Genomic DNA, 22,377 nt, shown 5'->3' on the forward strand with positions numbered 1-22,377 from the left:
TTTCTATTTATATATATCATCTCTTTATACAATTACTACAATACCCTTCATTTATTTTATTCCTACATCTTAAGCCTTCAAGGGCTTTCTAGCCTTTTCCTATCCCTTTAATTCAAAACATTACAAAATCAAAAAATGATAAAACATCTATGCATTAAACCTCTAATGCAATGTAGATTCTTTGCTATAAAATCTAAAAATCTTGTCCAGCTGGTTTGATCTAATCCAAACACTTTGATTGTTTCTCCAACTTCAAAGAGATAATAGGATTTATAATGATGATGATTTTCCTGAGATGATAGACTCTAAAGCTTTTAAAATAAAGATTTGTCACTTAGACCCAATAAAGCTGGAGCACATCCAGATTGGATTCATGAAAATAAGAGTTTCTAATCCAAAAATGGGGTTCCCAATATCCATAATGTCAACATTTAGATCAAGAGATCGAACTCAATCTGGCTCATAACCCGCAGGCTTCAATCCTTCATTCACGATTGGATCTACACCAAAAATAAGGTTTTTTTTAGTGTAAACAGCTTTCCATCATTGTAAAAAAAAAAAAAAAAAAAACAAGAAGAAGAAGAAGAAGGTTGACAGCTGGTTTGATCTATCTATGGAACTTGGGTCGCCTGTTGAGCCTATTTTGCAGTTCATATATTCTTAAAAAAGAGGTGAATATATATAATTGTTATTTGGGTTCAATTGGCTTACTTTTTGTGAACAATCTTCACACTCCGGCTAATACAGTTACCCTGCTGCTACTGAGCTGGATTTTTTCCTGGTTTCTTGCTTAGTGATGGGGTCAAAGATCCAAAACGCGTGTGCATGAACTGAGGCAGAAAACTTCCTTCGTTTTATTTTATTTTTGTACTGTAGCTTGTGCATTCTTGTCCAGGTGTTCATCAGATGATGAACTACGTACGTGACTGCAAATTGCAAGGTCCTCGAGTAGATTGTAGGGGTTTTTTTTTTTTTTTTTGCCATCTCAGCAAGGGCTCCAGTACTGAAAATGACACCCAAACTTGGAAAGCAGAACGTAAGAGTAATTGAAAAATGTTTGGGGGACCTGGCTGCTATTTGTTTTTTCGAGTTTGCGTCTGAGCGGAATGAGTCAAGATAACTACGGCTGGATGCAACCCTTGTCCTTCGCAATATTATCTCAACAATAGAAAACAAGAGAAGGATTAGCAGACTCGAGAGAGCTACGGCCAGGCCAAGTCGGAAGCCATGATCCAAATACATATTGCTACCAAAAAGTTAAGATGTCAAGCATCTAGAAACTATTTTCTGAACAATTTTTTGGCCCTGAGCAACAAGCATGGTCTCGATTGCTTCTTTCACGTATCTCTCAATGACATTTCCTAAAACTTTCTATCTCGTCTTCGAGATCCATGGAAGATAATAGGAGGCATCTCTGAAAATGATGGCGGTTTATTCCAGCCATGTCTCTATTTTTTCAACAAAACATGTCTCTGTTTTTTCTACTGTAAAACAATGATCAGACACCACCGGCTAGTAAACTCGCTTACAGGTTGTATTGAAAATTATTAATATATGGAATTGATCTATATTAGTAATGGTTCTATCTATTAAAAAAAAACTATTAGGTAATATATTGGGAGTGTGCTCTCTCATTTTGCATAACCATAGAAATCATCATGAAAATTATTCACAGCCTTCATGTAGCTTTCAGGCAAAAAGCATACATCATCACTTGGATTTGGTCATTCTACCCAGGCGTGCAGATCCTTTAAATTAATACTTTTGAAACCCAGTGGGTGCAAGCTGTTGTCTTTCATCTTGAATGCCGGCCTCTTTCCATTATATATCCAACCTCTTATAGCTAAGCCTTAGCACGTTGTCTCAAAACTACAGACGTTCTCATGGTCATGAACTTCCACAAGATGCCTAATCGTCTCAAGCATAAGCTCTCTCGTGTTATCACCCCATTCCAACTCTGTAGATCCAAAGATCCTTCTTGTCCCGAAGCTCCAATTCCAGCTATCAACAGGCTCTCTCCTTTCAACCCCAAAGCACTTGACATCAATTACCCTTGTAACCTCCAAGCACCACCACCGCCATCAACACCTTATTACAAATGCCGAGTGTCAAGGAAGACCATTTCCGTCGGCTGCAAATGCCAATCGCGATCGTGCCCGCGCTGCTGCATGTCAGATTGGAGCATTGAATCGCCCGATTTTGCGGGCAAGAAAGAAGCCAGGTGGCAAGCCAAACCTCACCTAAACGTGCCCTTCTCATTTTCTGATGGGAGTGGGGACATGTCACCCTTTATGGTAACTGGAAAAAACAAAAACAGAGAAATTAATATCAAGAAAAACAAGGTCAAGACAGGTGTCTTGTCTGTTGATACTAGTGGGTGCTTTAGCAGTACTGATGTTGCTGGTGAAGAAAATGAAACCCTACTTTGTTCTTCAAGAAGTTTCTCCTATGATTCTTCTTGTGAATTCAGCCATTCATTGGATACTATAGCCAGGCAATCAGAATATCATGAAGCGTTTAATAAGCCTATAGGGAACAAGAAAGTGAGTAACCTAAAGAAAATTAAAAAGCTTGGACACCAAATTTCATTGAACAAGTGGAAAAGATCAAAGACTGTGACGTCTCCAGAGATTCCTTCACCTGTGAGATCATCCGTTTTGAAGCGGGTGATATCACGCAAGGTTGATGGGAGAGTGAAGGAGAGCGTGGCAGTGGTGAAGAAATCACAGAACCCACACCGGGACTTTAAGAGGTCTATGTTGGAGATGATATTAGAAAAGCAAATATTTGAGGCCGAGGATTTACAGGAACTTTTGCAGTGTTTTTTGTCCTTGAATTCGAGACAGTATCATGGAGTTATCGTGCAGGCATTCTCGGAGGTTTGGGAGATCGTTTTCTGTGATTCTCCTGTAAATAAGAGAGCTTCTATCAGAAATTAAGATAGAAGAAAGGGGTGGGCAACTTGATCCTCTATTTCATTACATTTTATTTTTTTAATTAATAGGTAGCTCGATGTTATATTTGTTTGCAAATGATTTCTTTTTCCCACTTGATAGCGAGCGTGAGAAATGAAGTTACAATAATGAACGCACTTCGCAAATTAACTACATGCTCTTTCTCCTATATGAAATCATGCTACCATCTTTCTTGTTATTATAATTTCTTCGCATAATATATGATGTCCTTTTAAGGCGGTAAAAGCAGCCTTTACCTTGGAAAAGATGAGAATACAAGATTGATCTCCCGAAAATGTACTTGTTAAGAGAGCTTTCACCTTCACGCTTCCAGCCGAAAGGTAATTAGTCTCAAGCCAAATAGACCTGGAGATACCCTGGGTAAAAACCCAAAAAATTACACTTAAGCAGACATAAAAGGATTTTAAAAATGTTCTTGTGTATGATTAAGAAAATAAAAATCTTTTGTATATTAATATTAAGATATCTTGTTAGTAATTTTTTTGGTTGATTGGTTATGCAATCTACAACCCACAAAAAATATTTTATTGTGGTTGATTATTTACTTGATGTATATAAAATGTTGATGCGATGTACAGAAAGTTGACGAGATCAATTGCTAGGCGATAATAATTAATGGCGAAAAAAAAGAGGATTAATTCTAACCATGGTAGGAGGGATGAGAACCAGCTAAGCATCTTTTAATGAATAAAAGAGAATATGTAGGCCGAAAACTGGGATTCTCTTTCGTCTTGACATAAAGCTAACATCATTGGAAATTCCAAGCACAAATAAACATTTGTTCATTGGCTTGGGACAAGAACACAAGATTGTTGTTACAACATGCTTCAATCTCAAGTAAAGAGGCAAGAAAAGTATAAACAAAGTTTATCCTATTCTCTAGCTCTCAGTGATCAGTAGACTAGCTTTGGAGTGAGCACCAGTCTGCTTTCTAGCTGAATTCATCTGTGTTATGGTAGCTTCACTCCTGATCTCTGGCACACCTAATTACCCTAGATTTAGACATGCCAAAACTATTCTATACATCCATTTTGCCGTTCTAGAAAGCATCAAATAGCCACTCAAATATCTGAAAGAATCACTCCCGAAAAGTGAAAAGAAAATGGAAAGATTTAATGTACAATGGATAAAAGCTTCATCCTTTATTTAATCGAAATTTACCTGTTTGTCACTACTAGACCCTGTAAAAGAAGCCCTGTCATTCTCGAAAGTCTTGACATCACAAAGCTTTCCGCCAGCCTCATCAGCAAAAACTATCTTTCTCTTCTCCTTGTGGACAGCATTCCCAGAAAAGTTGCAGAAGCTCTGTCGGTCAATTTCTGAGATCAATCAAATAAAATATCAGCAAATATCCTCACATCATAATTAAGTATATGACTGGTGTATGTTTTTCAAACGCATGCACTGAAACAAGTGTATGACAAGAAACAAACCATGATTTTACAAAATCGGTTACAATCCCTTGCCATGATGGAAAGCCATCTTCTTGCACTTAATTTCTTCCACTCTAGTTGCATTTTGAATTCACCTGCCAAATCAAGAGAATTTACGCTATAGCATACTGTACATACCTGCAGCCATAAATCCAAACGCAAAGAAAAGCAACTAAAAACATGTAAGAAAACATCGTTGTTAATAACATTCCGCACAGTTTGTATTTTACCATAAAAAGTTTGAGCTTCCAATGATAGTGAAAAGAAATCGGTTTTACCAAACTCTAATCAATTTCACACGGTAACAAAGATGTGTCAGGACTGCAAGGACACAAAACACTGATGATATCAAATCAATTGTGTGGTTTTATCTAAAATAGGTTGAATACAAAGGTTGAGTCCTTGAGCAGCCTTCAAAAGGGGGCTAAACTGTTAGCGCTGAAGTGTTTGTCAGAACTCAAAATCATCATTCTTAGTTTAGCCAAAACACCTTCCACTCTTATGAAAAACGGACAAGGCAAAAAATCTGATTAAAAGAATAGAGAGAGTGGAGTGTGACTGTATAATTTATTGGTCTAAACATGGAATCAATCCACTGAGTGAATGGAAAAGTGTCACACAAGTATAAAGAGTTACAGTGAGTTCAGAACTCAGAAATATGGGCATTGTGGCAGAGAACTTCATCAAGATGCAAGAACAAAAATTGCAATGCAGGACTGGATGGAGTTAGAGGAAAGTTAATAAGAACTCCAAATCCACCTCGTAGTCATGCTGATGTTATGTGATTAAGATAAAACAAAATGAACTTGGAAAAAGACAAGAGAACACAAGTTCATTTGGTTTCAGAAGGCCTCTCTACTTGATTGTTTGCATTTTACTGATAGCATCCAAAATATAACATAAGAAGCAACGGTTTTAAATTTATATCTCAACTATTCTTCTGAGCAAGGAAATATTAAGGATTGGCATAGGTTGGATGTACAGCCAAACTGCCTCAATCTTGTATCTTAACATACCTCGTCTGCCCTGTGTTTCAAGGGCATAGCTGGATAGACCTTGGACTGCCATGTTTCCTGAACAATGTCCTTCACGGAGTTCACCTCTTTTGTAAGTTTAGTTGTAATAGATTCAATATCACGCATTTGCTTCTGTGAAATGAAATGGCAGTCTCTGAACAACTTTGGACAGAGGGCTCCCAGTGGCAAAACACGGTATAGTTCGAGAAGGATGAGGAACCTTAAGAATGTCTTTATAATGGAAACCATATTCCTCACTTTTCAGTTTCCTGATGATCCGCTCAGGGCTAATAGTGAGATCAAATATCCGGTTCTGATAGGCTCTTCCAAGCCTACCGATCTTATTTTCATTCAAATTCCTGTAGCATAATTTCCTAGCATACTCTGCAATCATCAACAACCCAACAAAATTAATTTAAATTTGGAGGAGTTTGGGTGAGCGGGGCTCACCCAAATGAAAACTGAAACTAAATATTTTTTTTTATCAGCTCCAGGAAAAGAAAATGCATAGTCCATAAATCTGAACATGATATTCACTCACTGTAATAATCTTCATCACCTAAGTCACCAGACTCCATAGCCTTGCACAGTTTTTTCTGAGATGCTGGAGAAATTGCCTGAAAATGTAAGCACTGCCTGATTAAATTCAGGGTAATATAAGAGTAAAATAAACAGATGTACGTGCTATGGATGATGCACACCTTCCAGTTTGAAAGGAGCCTTTCAGGAAGATGTTGTAGCTTTGAATGATGACATCCCTGAACATTCCAGGTTTCCTTTTCTTTGCTTCGCATCTCTCCTTAATTTGCTTCAGTGTCATACTACCAAAGTTAACATCATCCAATTCACCTGAAATTGTTCTTTCCTCACTGCTATCCTAGAGCCTAGAATGCAAAGCCCTATAGCAAGACAAACTTTTCATATTAAGAAAGCATGCTAGCATAAGCAATGCATTGATACACCACAAATAAAATACTGTCATCTTGCAATTTGCAGGCACAAACTTGGAATTCAGAGGATATCTTGTAAGAAAAAAAAAGAGAGAGATAGGAATGAAGTTACAGAATTTCTGTTAGAGAAGAAGAATGCTTGGATCCATCAATTAAGGTATAAGATGCATGAATAAGCATGAGATTCGAACACGGATTCAGTCTAGTCGTCGACTGATCGGTCGTAGCTCTAGCTCGGCAACCTGAGCTACAGAAATCGTAGATCTATTGACGCTAACACAATCCCATCTTCTGGAGAAAATCTTGCCATCTGATTGTATTACAGTTAATTATATACGTCTATCTAGGAACTGATTAATCCTAATTATAGTATAGTGTATATCCTGTAACAGCTACTTCCTTATTACTCTCACCTTCTGTTGTAAACATTTTCCTATATAATAATATTCCAACGCCATGTGCAAAGGGCGGTTGATAATTATTGGTTTACAAAACCTTACATGGTATCAGAGCTGTAAGATTAACATCCATCAGATCCTATGGCCTCCGAAAATTCTTCTTCTACTCTCTCCTTCAACACCATGGTTCACATGGTTACTATCAAATTATCCTCCACCAATTTTCTTCTCTGGCGCAGTCAAGTGGTCCCTTTATTGCAGTGTCAAAAACTGTATGGACATATTGATGGCTCAACACCAATGCCATCTGCTGCCACTGAGCCTGCAGCTCACAATATGTGGAAACAATTGGATCAGCTCGTCATGAGCCTTCTGCTTTCTTCTCTCACAGAAGAAGCTCTCTATTACTATCGGCTTTACAACTTCAAGAGATGTCTGGAACTCTCTTGAAACCACATTCAGCCAAAAGTCTAAAGCCTGTGAGCTCCAAATTAAGGATGAGCTTCATCTCATGAGGCGTGGCTCTCGTAGCATCTCTGAATATTCTCGAATTTTTAAAGCTCATTGTGATCAATTATCAGCAATGGGACGTCCAGTTGAAGATACTGATAAGGTGCATTGGTATCTACGTGGTTTAGGCCATGAGTTTTCAACCTTCTCCATCACTCAACTCTCTTTAACCCCTATTCCCAGTTTTACAGATATTGTTCCCAAAGCAGAAAGCTTTGATCTTTTTTCAAAGTCCATTGATCATAATACAGGGGTCCTTGCCTATGTTGCAAATTTCTCCCCTGCATCCTCAACCAGATTTGGAAATTCCAGCAACTACCAACACAAATATAAAGGAGGGCCATCAAAGGGAGGATACCGTCACAAGCAGCAGCCTAGACGACCTCCTAGATGCCAAATCTGTCGTGAGGAAGGTCATTATGCAACAAATTGTCATCGCAGATATATCAAAACTGATGAGAACAAATATATCAAACCTGATGCCAATATTACTGAAGCCCTTGCTCATTGCACCATTCATGATGAACCTGCAGATTGGTACACAGATACGGGTGCATCAGCACACATGACAGCTGATGCATCTCAACTTGATCAAATGGAACCTTACGCTGGTAAGGACAAGGTTATTGTTGGTAATGGCTCTTCTCTTCCAATCACCTACACTGGTTCCTGTTCTCCCACTCCCCATCTTCAATTAAATGATGTTCTTGTTGTTCCAAACTTGACTAAAAACTTGCTCTCTGTCAGTAAACTCACCCATGACTATCCTTTCTCTGTCTCTTTTACTGACACTGATTTCATCATCCAGAATCTTCACACTCAAAAGGTGGTGGCAAGCGGCAAGCATGTTGATGGCCTTTATGTACTGAAGCGTGGACACCAAGCATTTTCTACTGTCATCCATAAATCCAGTCTTTGTAATTCTTTTGCAGTTTGGCATGCACGTTTAGGACATGTCTCCTCTTCAATAATTTCAATTCTTAATAAACAAGGTTCACTGTCCCTCTCTTCTCTATTGCCAAATCCACCTCTCTGCATTAGCTGTCAAAAGGCTAAAAGCCATGCATTACCATTTTCAACAAATGACAGTCATTCCAATGACATTCTTGGTCTTATACACTGTGATCTTTGGGGACCAGCTCCCATTAAATCCATCTCAGGCTACCAATACTATGTTATCTTTATAGATGATCACTCCCGTTATACTTGGTTCTATCCATTAAAGCACAAAAGTGATTTTTACCCCACGTTCCTTAACTTCCAATCCTTGGTTGAAAATCAATTCTCTACGAAAATTAAAATTTTCCAAAGTGATGGGGGAGGGGAATTCATCGGTAAAAATCTACAGACCCACTTTACTAAGTGTGGAATTCATCATCAATTCTCATGTCCCTATACACCATCTCAAAATGGTAGGGCAGAAAGGAAACATAGGCATCTCACCGAAACAGGCCTCACAATGATGTTTCATTCTGCTGTTCCTCTTCATTTCTGGGTTGAAGCCTTCAGTACCGCTGTTTTCACCATTAACCGCTTGCCCACACCAGTCTTGAGTGGGAAATCTCCTTTTGAAATTCTGTATGGTAAGCCTCCTCTTTACACTACCTTCCGCATCTTTGGTTGCTTATGTTTTCCAAACCTGCGTGCTTATACCAAGCATAAGTTTGAACCAATAAGTCTTCCTTGCATCTTTCTTGGTTATCACACTTCATACAAAAGATTTCGGTGTCTTGATCTTGTTTCTCATCGAGTCTTTATCACTAGACATGCTCGTTTTGATGAAACTGTATTTCCATTTTCCTCTTCTAGCATGCAACACTCCTCTGCCATCTCAGATTATGTTGCTTTTCATGATCCTATCCCATTCCTTCCTGCTATAGCTGTCACTAATTCCTTTACAGGGCCTCCATCTCCATCACCAGTGACCTCGTCCATGCCATGCAAGAAATGTGCCTTGGATTTGTCTTCACCTCACAGCCCCTCATCCTTAGTACCATATGTTCCTGCTCCTCAAGAAGTGCAACCTCCAGTACTTCCAATTGCATCAATTCCACCACAGAATTCTCATCCCATGCTCACTCGGGGAAAAGCAGGCATCTCCAAATCCAAACATTACAGTTATATATGTCAGGTCCCATCTTCTCCTTTAATTTTCTCTCTTTTAGTTATGAAGGAACCAAAAGGTTTCAAAAGTGCTGCCAAGTCTCTCGAATGGCTTGCTGCCATGGATGACGAAATTAAAGCTCTGAAACTGAATCAAACATGGGAATTGGTTCCACGACCTGCTGCTACAAATGTGGTTGGATCAAAATGGGTTTTCCGCACCAAGTATCATTTGGATGGTTCCATTGATAGGCTCAAGGCATGCCTTGTTGCCAAAGGCTATACTCAACTCTATGGTCTTGATTTTAATGACACTTTTAGTCCAGTTGTTCAAGCCTCAACTATTCGCATTGTTCTCTCCATTGCAGTCTCTCGTGGCTGGACAATGCGTCAGCTGGACGTAAAGAATGCTTTCTTGCATGGCCTTTTACAAGAACAAGTTTACATGGAACAACCACTGGGTTATGCTGATCCCTCTCATCCAACACATGTTTGTCGTCTTAAAAAGGCGTTATATGGCTTGAAGCAAGCACCACGAGCATGGTTCCATCGATTTAGCCATTTCCTGCTCACTGTTGGTTTCACTAGCAGTCAGGCTGATTCCAACTTATTTGTCTATTCATCAGCCCTTGACACTATTTACTTGCTCTTATACGTTGATGACATTATCATCACAGGCAGCAATATATCCCTCATTGATTCCTTCATTCGCAAATTACATCATGAGTTCTCCATGAAAGATCTTGGCGCCTTGAATTATTTCTTGGGTTTGGAATTCACTCACTCTGCCACAAGAATATTTCTAAGTCAACTCAAGTATACAAGAGATCTTCTTCTTCGCGTTGATCTACTTGATTCTAAACCAGTTGCCACTCCGATGATTGTCTCTTAACATTTATCTACTGATGGCACTCCATTTCATTCTCCCACTACCTATCGTTCTCTGGTTGGTGCCCTTCAGTATCTAACCATTACAAGGCTTGATATTACACATGCCGTGAACTCTGTCAGTCAATTTATGCATAATCCACAGGAACATCACTTCCAGGCTGTCAAACAAATCCTCAGATATGTTAAAGGTACTCTGCATTTTGGTCTCAAGATTACACCATCCAACAGCTTCACCATTTCAGCTTTTTCAGATGCCGACTGGGCAGGTTGCCCAGATACCAGTCGATCAACATCAGGCTATGCCATCTTCTTAGGTGACAATCTTGTTTCCTGGACATCTAAAAAGCAATCCACTGTATCTCGCTCTTCTGCAGAATCTGAATATAGAGCCTTAGCACTCACTGCAGCTGAAGTCCAATGGCTATTAAATATTCTTCATGACTTACATCTTCAGCCCTCAGACAAACCAACTCTCCTGTGTGACAATGCTAGTGCCATTTTTATAGCCAGGAATCCTGTTGCTCACAAACGATCTCGCCATATTACTATTGATATTCATTTTGTTCGTGAATTAGTTTGCAAAGGTATATTAAAGATTCGGCATGTGCCGTCCCCCTTAAAAATTGCAGACATCTTTACCAAAAGTCCATCCAGATCCTTGTTTCTGCTCTTCAGGTCCAAGCTTCGCGTGTTCCCTACCACGCTTGACTTGCGGGGGAGTATTGACGCTAACACAATCCCATCTTCTGGAGAAAATCTTTCCAAGCATTCAGGAGAAGATCATGCCAATCTTTCCAAGCATTCAGGAGAAGATCATGCCATCTGATTGTATTACAGTTAATTATATACGTCTATCTAGGAACTGATTAATCCTAATTATAGTATAGTGTATATCCTGTAACAGCTACTTCCTTATTACTCTCACCTTCTGTTGTAAACATTTTCCTATATAATAATATTCCAACGCCATGTGCAAAGGGCGGTTGATAATTATTGGTTTACAAAACCTTACAAGATCTAGCTCAACCGAAAATTCAGGTCTAGCCTTACTTCACTGCTTAATCAAGATTATTGTACAGTAAACATGGAGCAGAAAAGGAATTTACCTGAGATTCAAGAGTTTGGGCGATTTGCACTGAGGGTAAGAGTTAGGTACCGTGCGATTGATAGATAGGGAGAGGGGGGAGGAAGAAATGGGGCGCCCGCCCAATATGTTTTTGGCGCCAACTAGATTGCTGTATTTAATTTATCCTTGTGTGTAATTTATTTTTATAAATTTATTGTTTTTTTAAGGGTATTTTAAGGGTTATTTTATAGATTTCCTTGATTTGAATTATTACTTTTGGTCTAGCTATCCTCTTGTTTATTGCATTTCTAGCCTTCAACTTGAACTTTTCTTTCACACTTCATTTGAATTATTATCCTCTTGTTTATTACAATAATTCGCACAAATGTTATTTTGATTTTTTTTTTTGTTATAAATAGGGCTAAAGCTCAAAATTAAATTAAATGAGGGAATCAAGTTCTAGTAGAAAAACTAATACAAGCCTTCTAGAGGGTCATTAACAGTCGAATCCTCCCTGAAAAATAGATGCATGGAAAGCCAAAGTTAGCAATCTAACTAGTAGCAGCATTTGCCTTCCTGTAAGAATATTGCATTTGGACTCCTCAACCTCTACTTAGAGCTTCGCAAGCTCTGTTAACCAAGGCAATCAAGAACAGACCCATCACAACCATGGAATTAAATTCCAAAATAATTTTATGAAAGCCAAAAAAACTAAGCCAACTCTAACCTTGTAATCACCACTCATCACTCAATACAAATCCCCGTATTAATAGCAAAACCAGAGCCCAAGAAATCCCCGTATTCGATTTTGTTGAATGCACCCGGACGGACTGCGGGCTTTAGAAAGGGCGAGTATTGTCGGGGTCGCAAAAGCCCGCAACCACGCTATCCTACCATCGCTACTAGCTAGACGATACTGGTGAGTTGATTACAATTTAGACCTCCATTCTATCATCTTTCTTCTTCTTTTTTACTCTATGGTGACCTTTTTCCTATTACATGTTCGTGTTTGGCTATAAGTGATGCTACTCGTACCGAGCCTAGCGTCCAAGCTAATATTAAACCATCTAGATGGTGATCTAGTGATAAGAACTTGGGACCAAAAGATTTGTTCTTTTTGTGATCTCAGATTCGAGCCATGTGGTTGCTCATATGATGGCCACTGAAAGCTTACATGGTCGTTAATTTCAAGGCCCGTGGAATTAGTCGAGGTACGCGCAAGCTGGCCCGAACACCCACGTTAAACAAAAAAAATATAAGCTAATATTGTGCTAGGAAATATTGAATGCCAATGTGCATGAGTTTTTAATGAATTACAATTGTATTATATAATAGTTAATGTATTGGTTTTTGTGGTATTTGAATCCATTTATTTTTATATTTTAAAAAATTAAATTTTTTATTTTTTATTCACTTCAAATTATTTCTTTAATATTTTCAGATTGTTTTAATGTATTGATATCAAAAATAAATTTTAAAAAAATATATATATTATTTTAATATTTTTTCAAATAAAAAATATTTTAAAAAATATTTATTTCTACCCTACTAAACCGGCTATTAATACCTTTTAATAGTTGATTTCATTATCATAAAGCTGCTAAAAACTATTGATTTTAAGATGAAGCATTAAATAATATTTTGTTTTATAAAATGCTTTTTTTTTCATTTATCTTTCCATCCTATCCATTTTTTATTTTTATATTTAAAGAAATAGGAAAAATAAGAAATTGATAGAAAGGATCAAGTTATAAATGAATTTAAAAATATAATAGAGATAAAATATATATTTTTAAAAAATAATTAATTAATAGAGGAATTAAAAAAAAAATGTATTTAAAAAAAATGAATTTTTTTATTTTTTATTTTAAATTAAGTTTTTTAATATTTTCATATTGCTTTGCTATGTTAATAGTTAAAAAGATATGTGTCTATATATATATAAAAGCCTCTACAAACTCTTAATAAACCTTGGTCATAACACTCTCTAAAACAATCCCGCGTATAAATATAACTTTGCACACTTACCAACCACCGATTAATATTGCTGGCACTGATAATCCTCTTGCCTTGTGTTTCTCGTTTTTCACGAAATGAGAGCGTCTTTGAAGGGCAGGTACGAAAATGACAAAAGCACCGGCGCTGCTACTGTCGCCTTCAACACCGGCGATGTTAAGCTTCGGGCTTCTGTAACCGACGCCACCTTCGTCAACGGCCCTAGCTTAAACGGCTTGTCTCTAGCTGTCGAGAAACCTGGCTTCTTCATAGTAGACTACAACGTTCCCAAAAAGGTAACTCCTCCTCAAACTCCATTGCTCTGCTTTCTTAATCGCATAAGGTCTGTTTGGTGGCTGACAATTTTGTAGGTAACTAGGGTTTTCGACTGGGCAGGTAGTTTGAACTTGCTTTGCTGACTTTGATTTCGAATCAATTGACTGCGAGTTTGGCTTCCTAACAAAATTAACTTCTTAGGGATTAGGGTTTTTGAATCTCTAAAATAATGGATTCATTTTAAAAAATCTAGGGTTTCAGTTACTGATTAGTAACATGTTTTTATCCCTTGTAGCTGTGAAATTAAGGAAAGCTAGAATTTTTTTTAGTAAGATTTTGTAACTGACATTGACTTGATTTTCAACTGGTTTTGTGGTGCAGGATTTTAGGTTTCAGTTTATGAATGCTGTTAAGGTTGTGGACAAGCCCTTGAATCTGACATACATTCATAGTAGAGGGGATAAACGTACTATTTTGGACGGGACTCTTGTGATTGATTCAGCGAACAAAATATCTGCTAATTACATGGTCGGGACGGAGAATTGCAAGTTGAAGTATACTTATGTGCATCGTGGGTTGATGACATTTGAGCCGTGTTATGACTTGGCAAAGAATTCATGGGATTTTGCGGTATCTCAGAAGGTCTATAGTGATGATGTGCTCAAGGCTACGTATCAAACGTCAAGCAAGAATCTGGGCTTGGAGTGGTCAACGAATTCAAAGCTGAATGGGAACTTCAAGGTAATCTCTTGAATTAATATGCTTATTGGCAAGTTGCTGGAACTTGGTTTCTAAATTGATAAGTAAAATCAAGAAGTAGAAGTTGAAAAAAGCACCAGTTGAAATTACTGTAGGTTCTTATTCTAATTGATAGTAACTTGTATGAGCCTCATCTTGGAATTGAGCATAAATTTAGCAATCTATTGCATGCTTTAAGAATTTGATCCTCCATTAAACTGGGCATGGTTATAGTTTTGGATCTTAAAGGTATCGGTTCATTGATAGGAATTGTGTTTCTAGAGTACTCTTGGTTTGCATGTTGTATCTCCATTTTATAATTCCTAGATGCATCTTATTGATTCTGCAACACAAGCATGTTTGTTTTTTCTAGGTTTTCAATTGAATTATAACTGACAATGTTCTGTTCGTGGAAAGCATAATGTTTATATTTTGCTTCCATTTTTCAATCACGAAAAGGCACTGGCATGTTGATGTTCTTTTAAAGAGAATTCTGAATCAATGACTCTATAGTTTTCCAATAAAATACCTATACTTTTTATGGCTTGAAGCAATACATGTCTGGGATTGCTGGTGATATCACAAAATGGGTGGTTGCTTAACTTTCAGCTATTTGGATGCTAGGTTGATGCTTTTGAGCTGCTTAATTTTATCTGGTGGTTGTCGTGTGCTTTGACCTGTTTGGATAAGCCTCTTTAAGCATTTCTAGGATTCCAAAATCTTCTCTATTTTATGTGATTTTAACTCAAAAATGATATTCTAATCTTGGCCCTTCTTTATCCCAGTTTTCTGCATCCGTCAATTTGGCTGAGGAGTCAAAAATGCCAAAATTAAGTGCTGAGAGTATGTGGAACTTTGAGATGTGATATGTTTCATCAGTATTCTTTCTTGGTTGTAACATTTACCGGTTATTTAAACAAACAGCTCCACCTCTGGCTGTGCCCCCATGTTTCATCAGTATTCTTTCTTGGTTGTAACATTTACCAGTTATTTAAACAAAGAGCTCCACCTCTGGCTGCGCCCCCAGTTGCTTTGAGCATTTTTTTTCCTTGAATATTGCCAATAGTTATAACTGAGCTGATCACCTGGCTAGGGGCAGTTCTGTAGCACCATTTTTCAAACTGTTAAATCTCTCTTTTGAGATATGCATTCAGTCCCTTTTGTTATCTTATGTGTGTTTTCCTTTTGCGAGGATGGAAGATTATGGTTATGGTGAGGTTAGTGACATATTTTTGCATGGGTATGGTATGTAAGATTGGGTCTTGACTGAGGAAGCTGCAGAAATGCTGAGCGGTTTATGCTTGCAAGTTTAAGAGTTGTTTATCAAGACATGGCTCAACCTGGTAGTTCTTAATCTATTCTAGACCTGGTAGTTCTTGGCCCGGTCATCCTCATCCAAGGCGCAACCTGGTAGTTCTCGATCCAGGCATTCTCGATCGGGTTGAGAACGCTTGGGTTGAGAACGTTTAGTATGCTTGGGTTGAGAACACTCAGGTCAAAAACTACCTGGTTGAGAAAGTACAGGTCGAGAGTGCATGGGTGGAGAACTATGAGATTGAGATTGCTCGTTCTGAGAATGCCTGATTTGAGAACTACCAAGTCGAGAATGAATGGTCGGGTTGAAAACGCCTTGATTGAAAACACCCAGTCGTTCAACACCCAGTTGAAAACTATCAGGTTGAGAAAGCCCCTCTCAGGAACTGTCAATAGTTCTTGACCTGGGGATTGTGTTCTCAAGTCAATTGATACTTGTTTATAATTGTCATGGTACTTCTGGAAATCGTGGAAGAATCTCAAACCTCGTCAAATCCTCTAGTCATTTAAGGGGATGTTGTGGAGGTTGTTTTTAAATTTATTTTTTATTTGAAAATATATTAAAATAATTTTTAAAATTTGAATTTTATTTTATAAAATTAGTATAACAAAATGATTTTAAAAAATATTAATTTAAAGTGAACAAAGACTTTCAAAGGCGAGGGATGCCAAATGTGACCTAGGCTTGATTGTCTTACCGTTGTAGTATCCTACTCCCGCAACAGTGAACCTGGAAAGCATCCGTCAATACTTATCTGTTGTGGTTATAAAAAGTTCAATTTTAGAAAATAAAAATTAAAGAGTTTCATAGAAATCATTGACCAGTATGTTCATATTTTATTTTTATTTTTTTCAAAAGAATTTGATTTTTTAAATGTTTTCTAAAATATTTTCTTAAAAATTAAATTGTTCTTGTATCTTTAATTATTTACTTCTAAAAAATAAATTTATATATCTAAATCTTTGTTTTGTTATTGATTTTTTTATTAGATTCTTCAGTTGTGATATTTCTATAGTTCCTCTTTTCTCTTTTCATTTGGATTTTTAAGATGATAGGCTATATAAATTCTTACAGTAGATGAAAAAATAAGGGGGGAAAAGGCAAAATTAAATGTAGTTGAAATAATGAAAATCTCGTTCTCAATTTTAATCACATGTAAAAGACTTATCTTTGTTTTTCTAACTGAAAATATTTTTATTTTTTTCTTTTATTTTAGAATATTAACCACGCACATTCCTAAAATTCACTTAATTATTTTTTTATTAATCTCTAATTTTAGTAAAGAAATCATGTACAAAATTACACAAATTAATATAGTTAAAAGGACAATAAGTCTTTTACATTTATAGTATTTTCTTTTCCTACAACATAATGTATTAATTCAAAAGTTTAACAATTTTCTCGAAATAATCATATATTTTAATTTTTTGTATGTACTAATAGTTATAATATAGAATAAACTTTCCTTGTAATAAACTTTAACAACAAGATCATGTAACATCTCTAATTTAAAAAAGTATGAACCCTTTAAAAACTGCCCAACATCTAGAAGTAAATATAAAATTATTATTTTCATCCACAATGCATACAAAAAAATAAAGTTTACTTTTGAAGACTTTAAATAAATCATTTAGAACTCAACATTATTTTTTCATTCTTTCCTCTTAAAATATAACAATTTTATAAAATAAGTTACACAAACAAAAAAGAGCTGCTCAACTGGTCAGGCCTAGATTTGCTCTCTAAAAGTCATCAATTTGAGTCTTATAAACCTTAGGGCTATTGAAGGTTTACATGGTCATTAACTTCAGGGCACGTGGGATTAGTCGAGGTACACGCAAACTAACCCGGACTCCCATATTAATAATAAAAAAAATTATCTAGTAAATATAAACCATAAATAAATGCAAGAGAGAGTAACAAAGAAAAAACTCTTCTTTAGAAAACGTAACTTTTGTTTTTGAATCTTTCATAATAAAAAAATATAGGATATTTATAGCAACTTTTGGTTTTTTTTTAAAAAATTATTTATAGTAAAAAAATAATAAATAGTCGATATAAATATTAAATAGCGAAGGCGACACTTTACATGATCCCCGCTCGCTAATTTTGGCGGTTCAATATCAGAAAATCCTAATTGTTTTGAAACATTTGCCGCCTAAATGAGATCCTGATCTTCTTAACAAAAAGAACCCACCCTCCATTTCAACTGGCAAAACTAAAACCCTAGTTCTCCTCCGTTGGCAAATCTGTGAACAGAGAATGGACAGCGAAGAAGAACTCCTCCCATCCTCAGATACCGAACAGCCATCCTCTCCTCTCCCTCAAAGAAAATTCAAACGTCTCAAAAAAGCCACCAATACTGTCAAAATCTCTCAAGATCCCCTCCTCAATCCTCCGAACGACACTCCACCGTCACCTTCACTTTCACCTTCCATACAACCAACAGACTCCCCCGATCTTGAAACCCTAGACGCAGAAGAGCATACCGGGGAAGATTTCAGCGAACCGATTTTGAGATCTGAACCTGGTGATCTGGAAAATCTCGAGGAGGGAAACGATTTGGATACTTATTTTAGTGGCTCGGGCAACGAGGATAGTGTAGCTGATGTTAAGAGAGCTCTGGAATTTGATTCCGTGGATGAGGAATTCAATGGACAAGGAATGGAAGAGGAGATTGGGGATTTTAGGACCGAGGAGGGTTTGGATAAGAAACTACCTGATTTTGATGGTTTAGAGGAGCAGAAAGAGAAGAAGAAGAAGAAGAGATCAAAAAGTGGAGATGATGGCTATGGAGATGAGCAGTTTTCGGTTCACACCAACAAAAGAAGGGAAGCGAAGGTATGTGTATTTTTTGTGTGGCTGTACCAGTAATGAATTTTTCCTTAGTTTTCTTCGATGGATTATTTATAAAGTTGATTTCAATTAAACAGGAAAGAAGAGAGAGACATAAGGAGCTCATTATCGAATCTCAGAAATTGTTGAGAGGTAGAAATTGAATTGTATTAAATTATGCAAGTCTTGTTGTTTCCTGAATATTAGTTACTATCTGGATGCTTTATAAACTCTTTATCTGTGTATTCAACGTGTTTAGAAACTAGAGAAGCATCATTTAAACCAGTCCCAATTGTTCAAAAGCCCGTATCTTCTGTTTTAGAGAAGATTCGGCTAAGGAAGCGTGAGGTTTCAAAGAAGTGAGTTATGTTCTCTTGGCTTTGACTTTGTGTGGGTTTTTCTTAATCAATGTCTTATTTAATCAATTATTCTATTTATTTTGCTACTCTCATTTTGCTACTCTCATGGGTGACAGATTGGTTTCTGTCAACACAAGTTCTTTTAATGACTCGGATGATGCTTTTTCAAGAGAAGTTGTACTGGAGTGTGGATTTGAAAATGATCTTATTGAGGATATAGAAGTTCAAAAGGTTGCAAGAGCAGACAGTGAAACGAATGCGGATCCTTTTGACGAGGAGAACAGTTTCGATTCCTTGAGTGTTGAAGGTTCTAAGAGGACAGCAAATCACAGTCCTAAAACTATGGCTTCTCTGATGGTGAGTTAAAGACGTCACATTTACTGGATGAATGTAATTGTCGCTGGTTGGAAGGAGCATGTCTTCTCAAGTTTTAGCTTTTTTAACTTGTTTGTACATACAAGTCTATTAAATCTGTTGAATTGCAGGATTTAAATGGAGAGTCAAAACAAACATTTCGAGCTCCTGTTGATGATACTCAGGTTTCCATCACATTTTAGTTTTGTGATTGCCACTCTTTAAATGGAATTCCTGTATGTAATGGTTTTTAATATGCATGTTTTAGGATCTGAGTTTTGATTCCCAAAAAAGCACCTCCAAAGATGAGATTTCAGATGATCCACCCAGCAGTCCTATGGATGTAGTTCAAGCACCGTCCTTACTTGCAATGAACTTGAAGCTCGATTCTGCTCCTCCTGATGAGTTGTAAGTCCTAAAATCTTGCTTCCTTTGCCGTTGCAAGCATCTTATCATCAAACCTGATCATAAGCACACTTCTAGAGTTTGATTGCTAAAAGTGAGCGTACAAATGTTTTTATCTACCAATGCATGTCCCCAGAAATCACTCCTTGGGTCTAGCACTCCAAACAATCTGTTCATTCTATATTCATTTGTCCAGTTGCAGGTGCATTCCTTTCTATTTTTGACTGGAAAGTGACTGAAATCTAGAATTATGTAGCTTACCTTGTGAACATCTGATTATTTAATAGCTCACTCTTCTAAAAGTGAAATTGTTGTGTTTTCTGTTAACTAGTTCTGATGAAGAGGACAATGATAAGGAGAACATCGATCCAATCCCACACGGGTTGGCTGATCTATCTTTATCTCCTAAAGGTGATCCTATGAAAGCTTATATTGATGAAGAAGCTGAAGTAGAAGATGACAGTGATCATGATCTAATGCGATTTGGAGATTCTGAGGAAGATGAGGATGACTTGGACTCTGAGGAACTTAAAGATATGATAGAAACTGGTTACAAAGAAAAGCCATTTGATAATGAAATTCGCAATCAGCTTCATCAAAAGTGGCTTGAGAAACAGGATGCTGATGGAACAGAAAATCTGTTGCGGAAACTGAAATGTGGTTCTAAACAAAGGGAAACGACTTTGCTTGAAGAGAAAGAATATGAAGGCAAAGAAGATGAAGAAGCTGAAGTAGATGAAGAAGCTGAAGTAGATGAAGAAGAGTTTCTAGATGAGGCTGCAGAAGTTACAAGACATGTTGTCCGGATGAACTTAAAGAAAGCAAAGGAAATGATTTCTCAAATGTTCACAGATAAGGATGATGTATATATATCATCTGATGACGAGGAAACAGAAACGAGGCTTGTTAAGGAGCAACTTTCTTATAAAGCAGTGAGTTTTTAGCAGATCTATAATCATGTTCTCTCAAGATTTGTGGTTATATATATTCTTCCAATTAGCAAGTCCTACGCTGATACAGATCTTCTGGCCCATAGGTTTAATATGATTTTATGATTTTCTTTTGAATATTATGGTTTCAATTGCAAGATGGTAACTGATCATGATTTGAAACAGGAAGATCAGGCTACATTCTTGTCACCAGCAGAGGCTGAAGGATCCAAAGAAATCTTTGGTCTTATAAAGAAGCTGAATGGTGTGCATGACACAAGAAAGAAAGCTAAGATAACATGTATGATCTTATATATTTTTATGCATGATCATTTAGATATCATATAATCTCTTGGTATCGAGGCAGATTTGGTATATGATCGTGTGGAATGGCATATAAGGATCCATATAACTGACCCCAATTAATTTGGGATTGAGACTTGGTTGTTGCTATGATCTGTCACGTCATCTAAATTGTTGACTCATTACTTTCATGCAACTGAGTTTCAGTTTTAATAGTATGGTTCTGATCTTGTATTCACTATACTTATTTTGCAGCCTATTCTCATATGCGATCCATAACAGGAAATAGGAATATGTCATCAAAGGTAAATGGTTTGCTTTTTTGTCACGATTGATGTCTTGTTGTCTATGCTGTCAATGGCGCATCTTATTTGCAGAAGAACCCTAGCACCCTACTCCTTAATGAATATCGCAAATTTGACCAAATCAATGTTAATTGAGTCATTTTTTTTTCTTGCGAATTCCACCGACAATAAATTTCCTTTGGAAAATATTGCAGTCATCTTTTCTAGGGCGGGGGTCAAAAAGTTCTCTGCCATCGTCCCGGAAGCATGGATCAAGCATGGTTCGTTCTTTTGTCTTCGAAAGAGATGACAGCAGTAGCAGGAGTGCAATCTCAATGCCAGAGGATTCTTCAAATTTGGTAAGCTTTAGAAGTTTGCAAAGCTTTAAATAAGCAGAAAGTTTATCATAATTTGCTTCATTTTTTTTGAAGTTATTTGTTTGATTTTATTTTCTTGGGGCAATTCAGATTTTACCATTTGATCCTTATGTAATGTGAGAACAGAAAGGTGGTTCTTCTGTTTATCTGTAACGAGAGTAGAACTAGTTTTATCATTCAAAGCTGCTATAATCCAACTTGGTGATAAACTCAATTTCTTTATCGTGGTCTCCATTTAATTGATGCTGTAGTGCGCAGACATGAAAACATGACATTGTTTGTTTATCTTTGCAAACTTCAATAGGTTTTATCTGATTTGCAGATCCAGAGTGAGAATAGACCAAGGAAAACTGTTTCGGCCAAGTTCAGTGGCTCGCAAATTAGATCAAGTACCCAAAACACACAAACTGCCACAGAAATGAAATCTGGTCCGTCGCTACACGAGATATTAAGGTGCCCTTCTCTGCAATCCAGCCACCACAATAGTAATATTATGGCTGGCCAAGTTGAAGCCATATATGATGCTTTCAAATTGGATCGGAATCAGAGAAAGAACGAACCTAGAGTATCTATAAGAACTGCGTATAGTGTCACCTGAGATTATGCTGTCACTGGATACTAAATGCTGTATGGATGTTGATTGGTGTAGACTTCTTTATTGGTGAAATAATACACTTACACTTTTGGTGCTGCTTTGATAAATTATGTGATGCATCTACTTTTGGCAGACAAGTGCAGTGTTTTCTCTTAAATCCCAGAACACGCGATTAGAAATTTGCTCCGGGTCCTACATGAGGGACGCCTATCATTTTTTGCCCTTAAAAGAAAGGATGTGACCTGTGTTCCGTTATCAAATTATAAATGA

General features: G+C 37.0%; 4 protein-coding genes across 5 annotated transcripts; 3 read left to right on the plus strand and 1 right to left on the minus strand.

Moving 5' to 3' along the window:
• The first annotated feature begins 1,883 nt into the window (after positions 1 to 1,883).
• On the plus strand, positions 1,884 to 2,939 carry LOC18096574 (transcription repressor OFP7). The gene has a single exon (XM_006386864.2). The coding sequence runs from the start codon at positions 1,884 to 1,886 to the stop codon at positions 2,937 to 2,939; it is 1,056 nt and encodes a 351-aa protein (XP_006386926.2).
• A 2,491-nt stretch (positions 2,940 to 5,430) lies between these two features.
• LOC18096575 (uncharacterized) lies at positions 5,431 to 6,681 on the minus strand. The gene is made up of 3 exons (XM_052450852.1): positions 6,126 to 6,681; positions 5,966 to 6,041; positions 5,431 to 5,808 (listed from the first exon to the last, which is right to left on the minus strand). Exons 1-3 carry the CDS (start codon positions 6,216 to 6,218, stop codon positions 5,543 to 5,545), a joined length of 435 nt encoding a protein of 144 aa, XP_052306812.1. The 5' UTR covers positions 6,219 to 6,681; the 3' UTR covers positions 5,431 to 5,542.
• A 6,643-nt stretch (positions 6,682 to 13,324) lies between these two features.
• On the plus strand, positions 13,325 to 15,517 carry LOC18096576 (outer envelope pore protein 24A, chloroplastic). 2 transcript variants are annotated; one of them, XR_008058648.1, is made up of 4 exons: positions 13,325 to 13,633; positions 13,995 to 14,354; positions 15,137 to 15,281; positions 15,361 to 15,517. XR_008058648.1 is itself a non-coding variant. In XM_006386866.3 (3 exons), exons 1-3 carry the CDS (start codon positions 13,436 to 13,438, stop codon positions 15,215 to 15,217), a joined length of 639 nt encoding a protein of 212 aa, XP_006386928.1. In that variant the 5' UTR covers positions 13,325 to 13,435; the 3' UTR covers positions 15,218 to 15,517. The 2 variants fall into 2 exon arrangements, 1 of the variants encoding a protein (XP_006386928.1); XM_006386866.3 differs by having other exon boundaries at positions 15,137 to 15,517.
• A 2,236-nt stretch (positions 15,518 to 17,753) lies between these two features.
• Positions 17,754 to 22,214, plus strand: LOC18096577 (uncharacterized). Its single transcript, XM_024594675.2, has 11 exons — positions 17,754 to 18,507; positions 18,600 to 18,654; positions 18,761 to 18,860; positions 18,977 to 19,217; positions 19,346 to 19,399; positions 19,483 to 19,622; positions 19,951 to 20,551; positions 20,735 to 20,849; positions 21,107 to 21,156; positions 21,351 to 21,494; positions 21,835 to 22,214. Exons 1-11 carry the CDS (start codon positions 17,929 to 17,931, stop codon positions 22,108 to 22,110), a joined length of 2,355 nt encoding a protein of 784 aa, XP_024450443.1. The 5' UTR covers positions 17,754 to 17,928; the 3' UTR covers positions 22,111 to 22,214.
• The last annotated feature ends 163 nt before the right edge of the window (positions 22,215 to 22,377 follow it).

This window comes from Populus trichocarpa, chromosome 2, assembly GCF_000002775.5.
Source record: "Populus trichocarpa isolate Nisqually-1 chromosome 2, P.trichocarpa_v4.1, whole genome shotgun sequence".
Taxonomy (NCBI): domain Eukaryota; kingdom Viridiplantae; phylum Streptophyta; class Magnoliopsida; order Malpighiales; family Salicaceae; genus Populus; species Populus trichocarpa.

Excerpts from the sequence above, each read along its gene's own strand:
- LOC18096575 (XM_052450852.1), bottom strand. The coding sequence starts at position 6,218 with ATGCGAAGCAAAGAAAAGGAAACCTGGAATGTTCAGGGATGTCATCAT. Across the intron at positions 6,042-6,125 it reads GGCTCCTTTCAAACTGGAAG|GCAATTTCTCCAGCATCTCA; the intron begins GTGTGCATCATC and ends TTACATTTTCAG. Across the intron at positions 5,809-5,965 it reads AGGTGATGAAGATTATTACA|AGTATGCTAGGAAATTATGC; the intron begins GTGAGTGAATAT and ends TGATGATTGCAG.
- LOC18096576 (XM_006386866.3), top strand. The coding sequence starts at position 13,436 with ATGAGAGCGTCTTTGAAGGGCAGGTACGAAAATGACAAAAGCACCGGC. Across the intron at positions 13,634-13,994 it reads ACTACAACGTTCCCAAAAAG|GATTTTAGGTTTCAGTTTAT; the intron begins GTAACTCCTCCT and ends TTTGTGGTGCAG. Across the intron at positions 14,355-15,136 it reads AGCTGAATGGGAACTTCAAG|TTTTCTGCATCCGTCAATTT; the intron begins GTAATCTCTTGA and ends TCTTTATCCCAG.
- LOC18096577 (XM_024594675.2), top strand. The coding sequence starts at position 17,929 with ATGGACAGCGAAGAAGAACTCCTCCCATCCTCAGATACCGAACAGCCA. Across the intron at positions 19,400-19,482 it reads CTCCTGTTGATGATACTCAG|GATCTGAGTTTTGATTCCCA; the intron begins GTTTCCATCACA and ends TGCATGTTTTAG. Across the intron at positions 20,552-20,734 it reads AGCAACTTTCTTATAAAGCA|GAAGATCAGGCTACATTCTT; the intron begins GTGAGTTTTTAG and ends GATTTGAAACAG.
- LOC18096574 (XM_006386864.2), top strand. The coding sequence starts at position 1,884 with ATGGTCATGAACTTCCACAAGATGCCTAATCGTCTCAAGCATAAGCTC.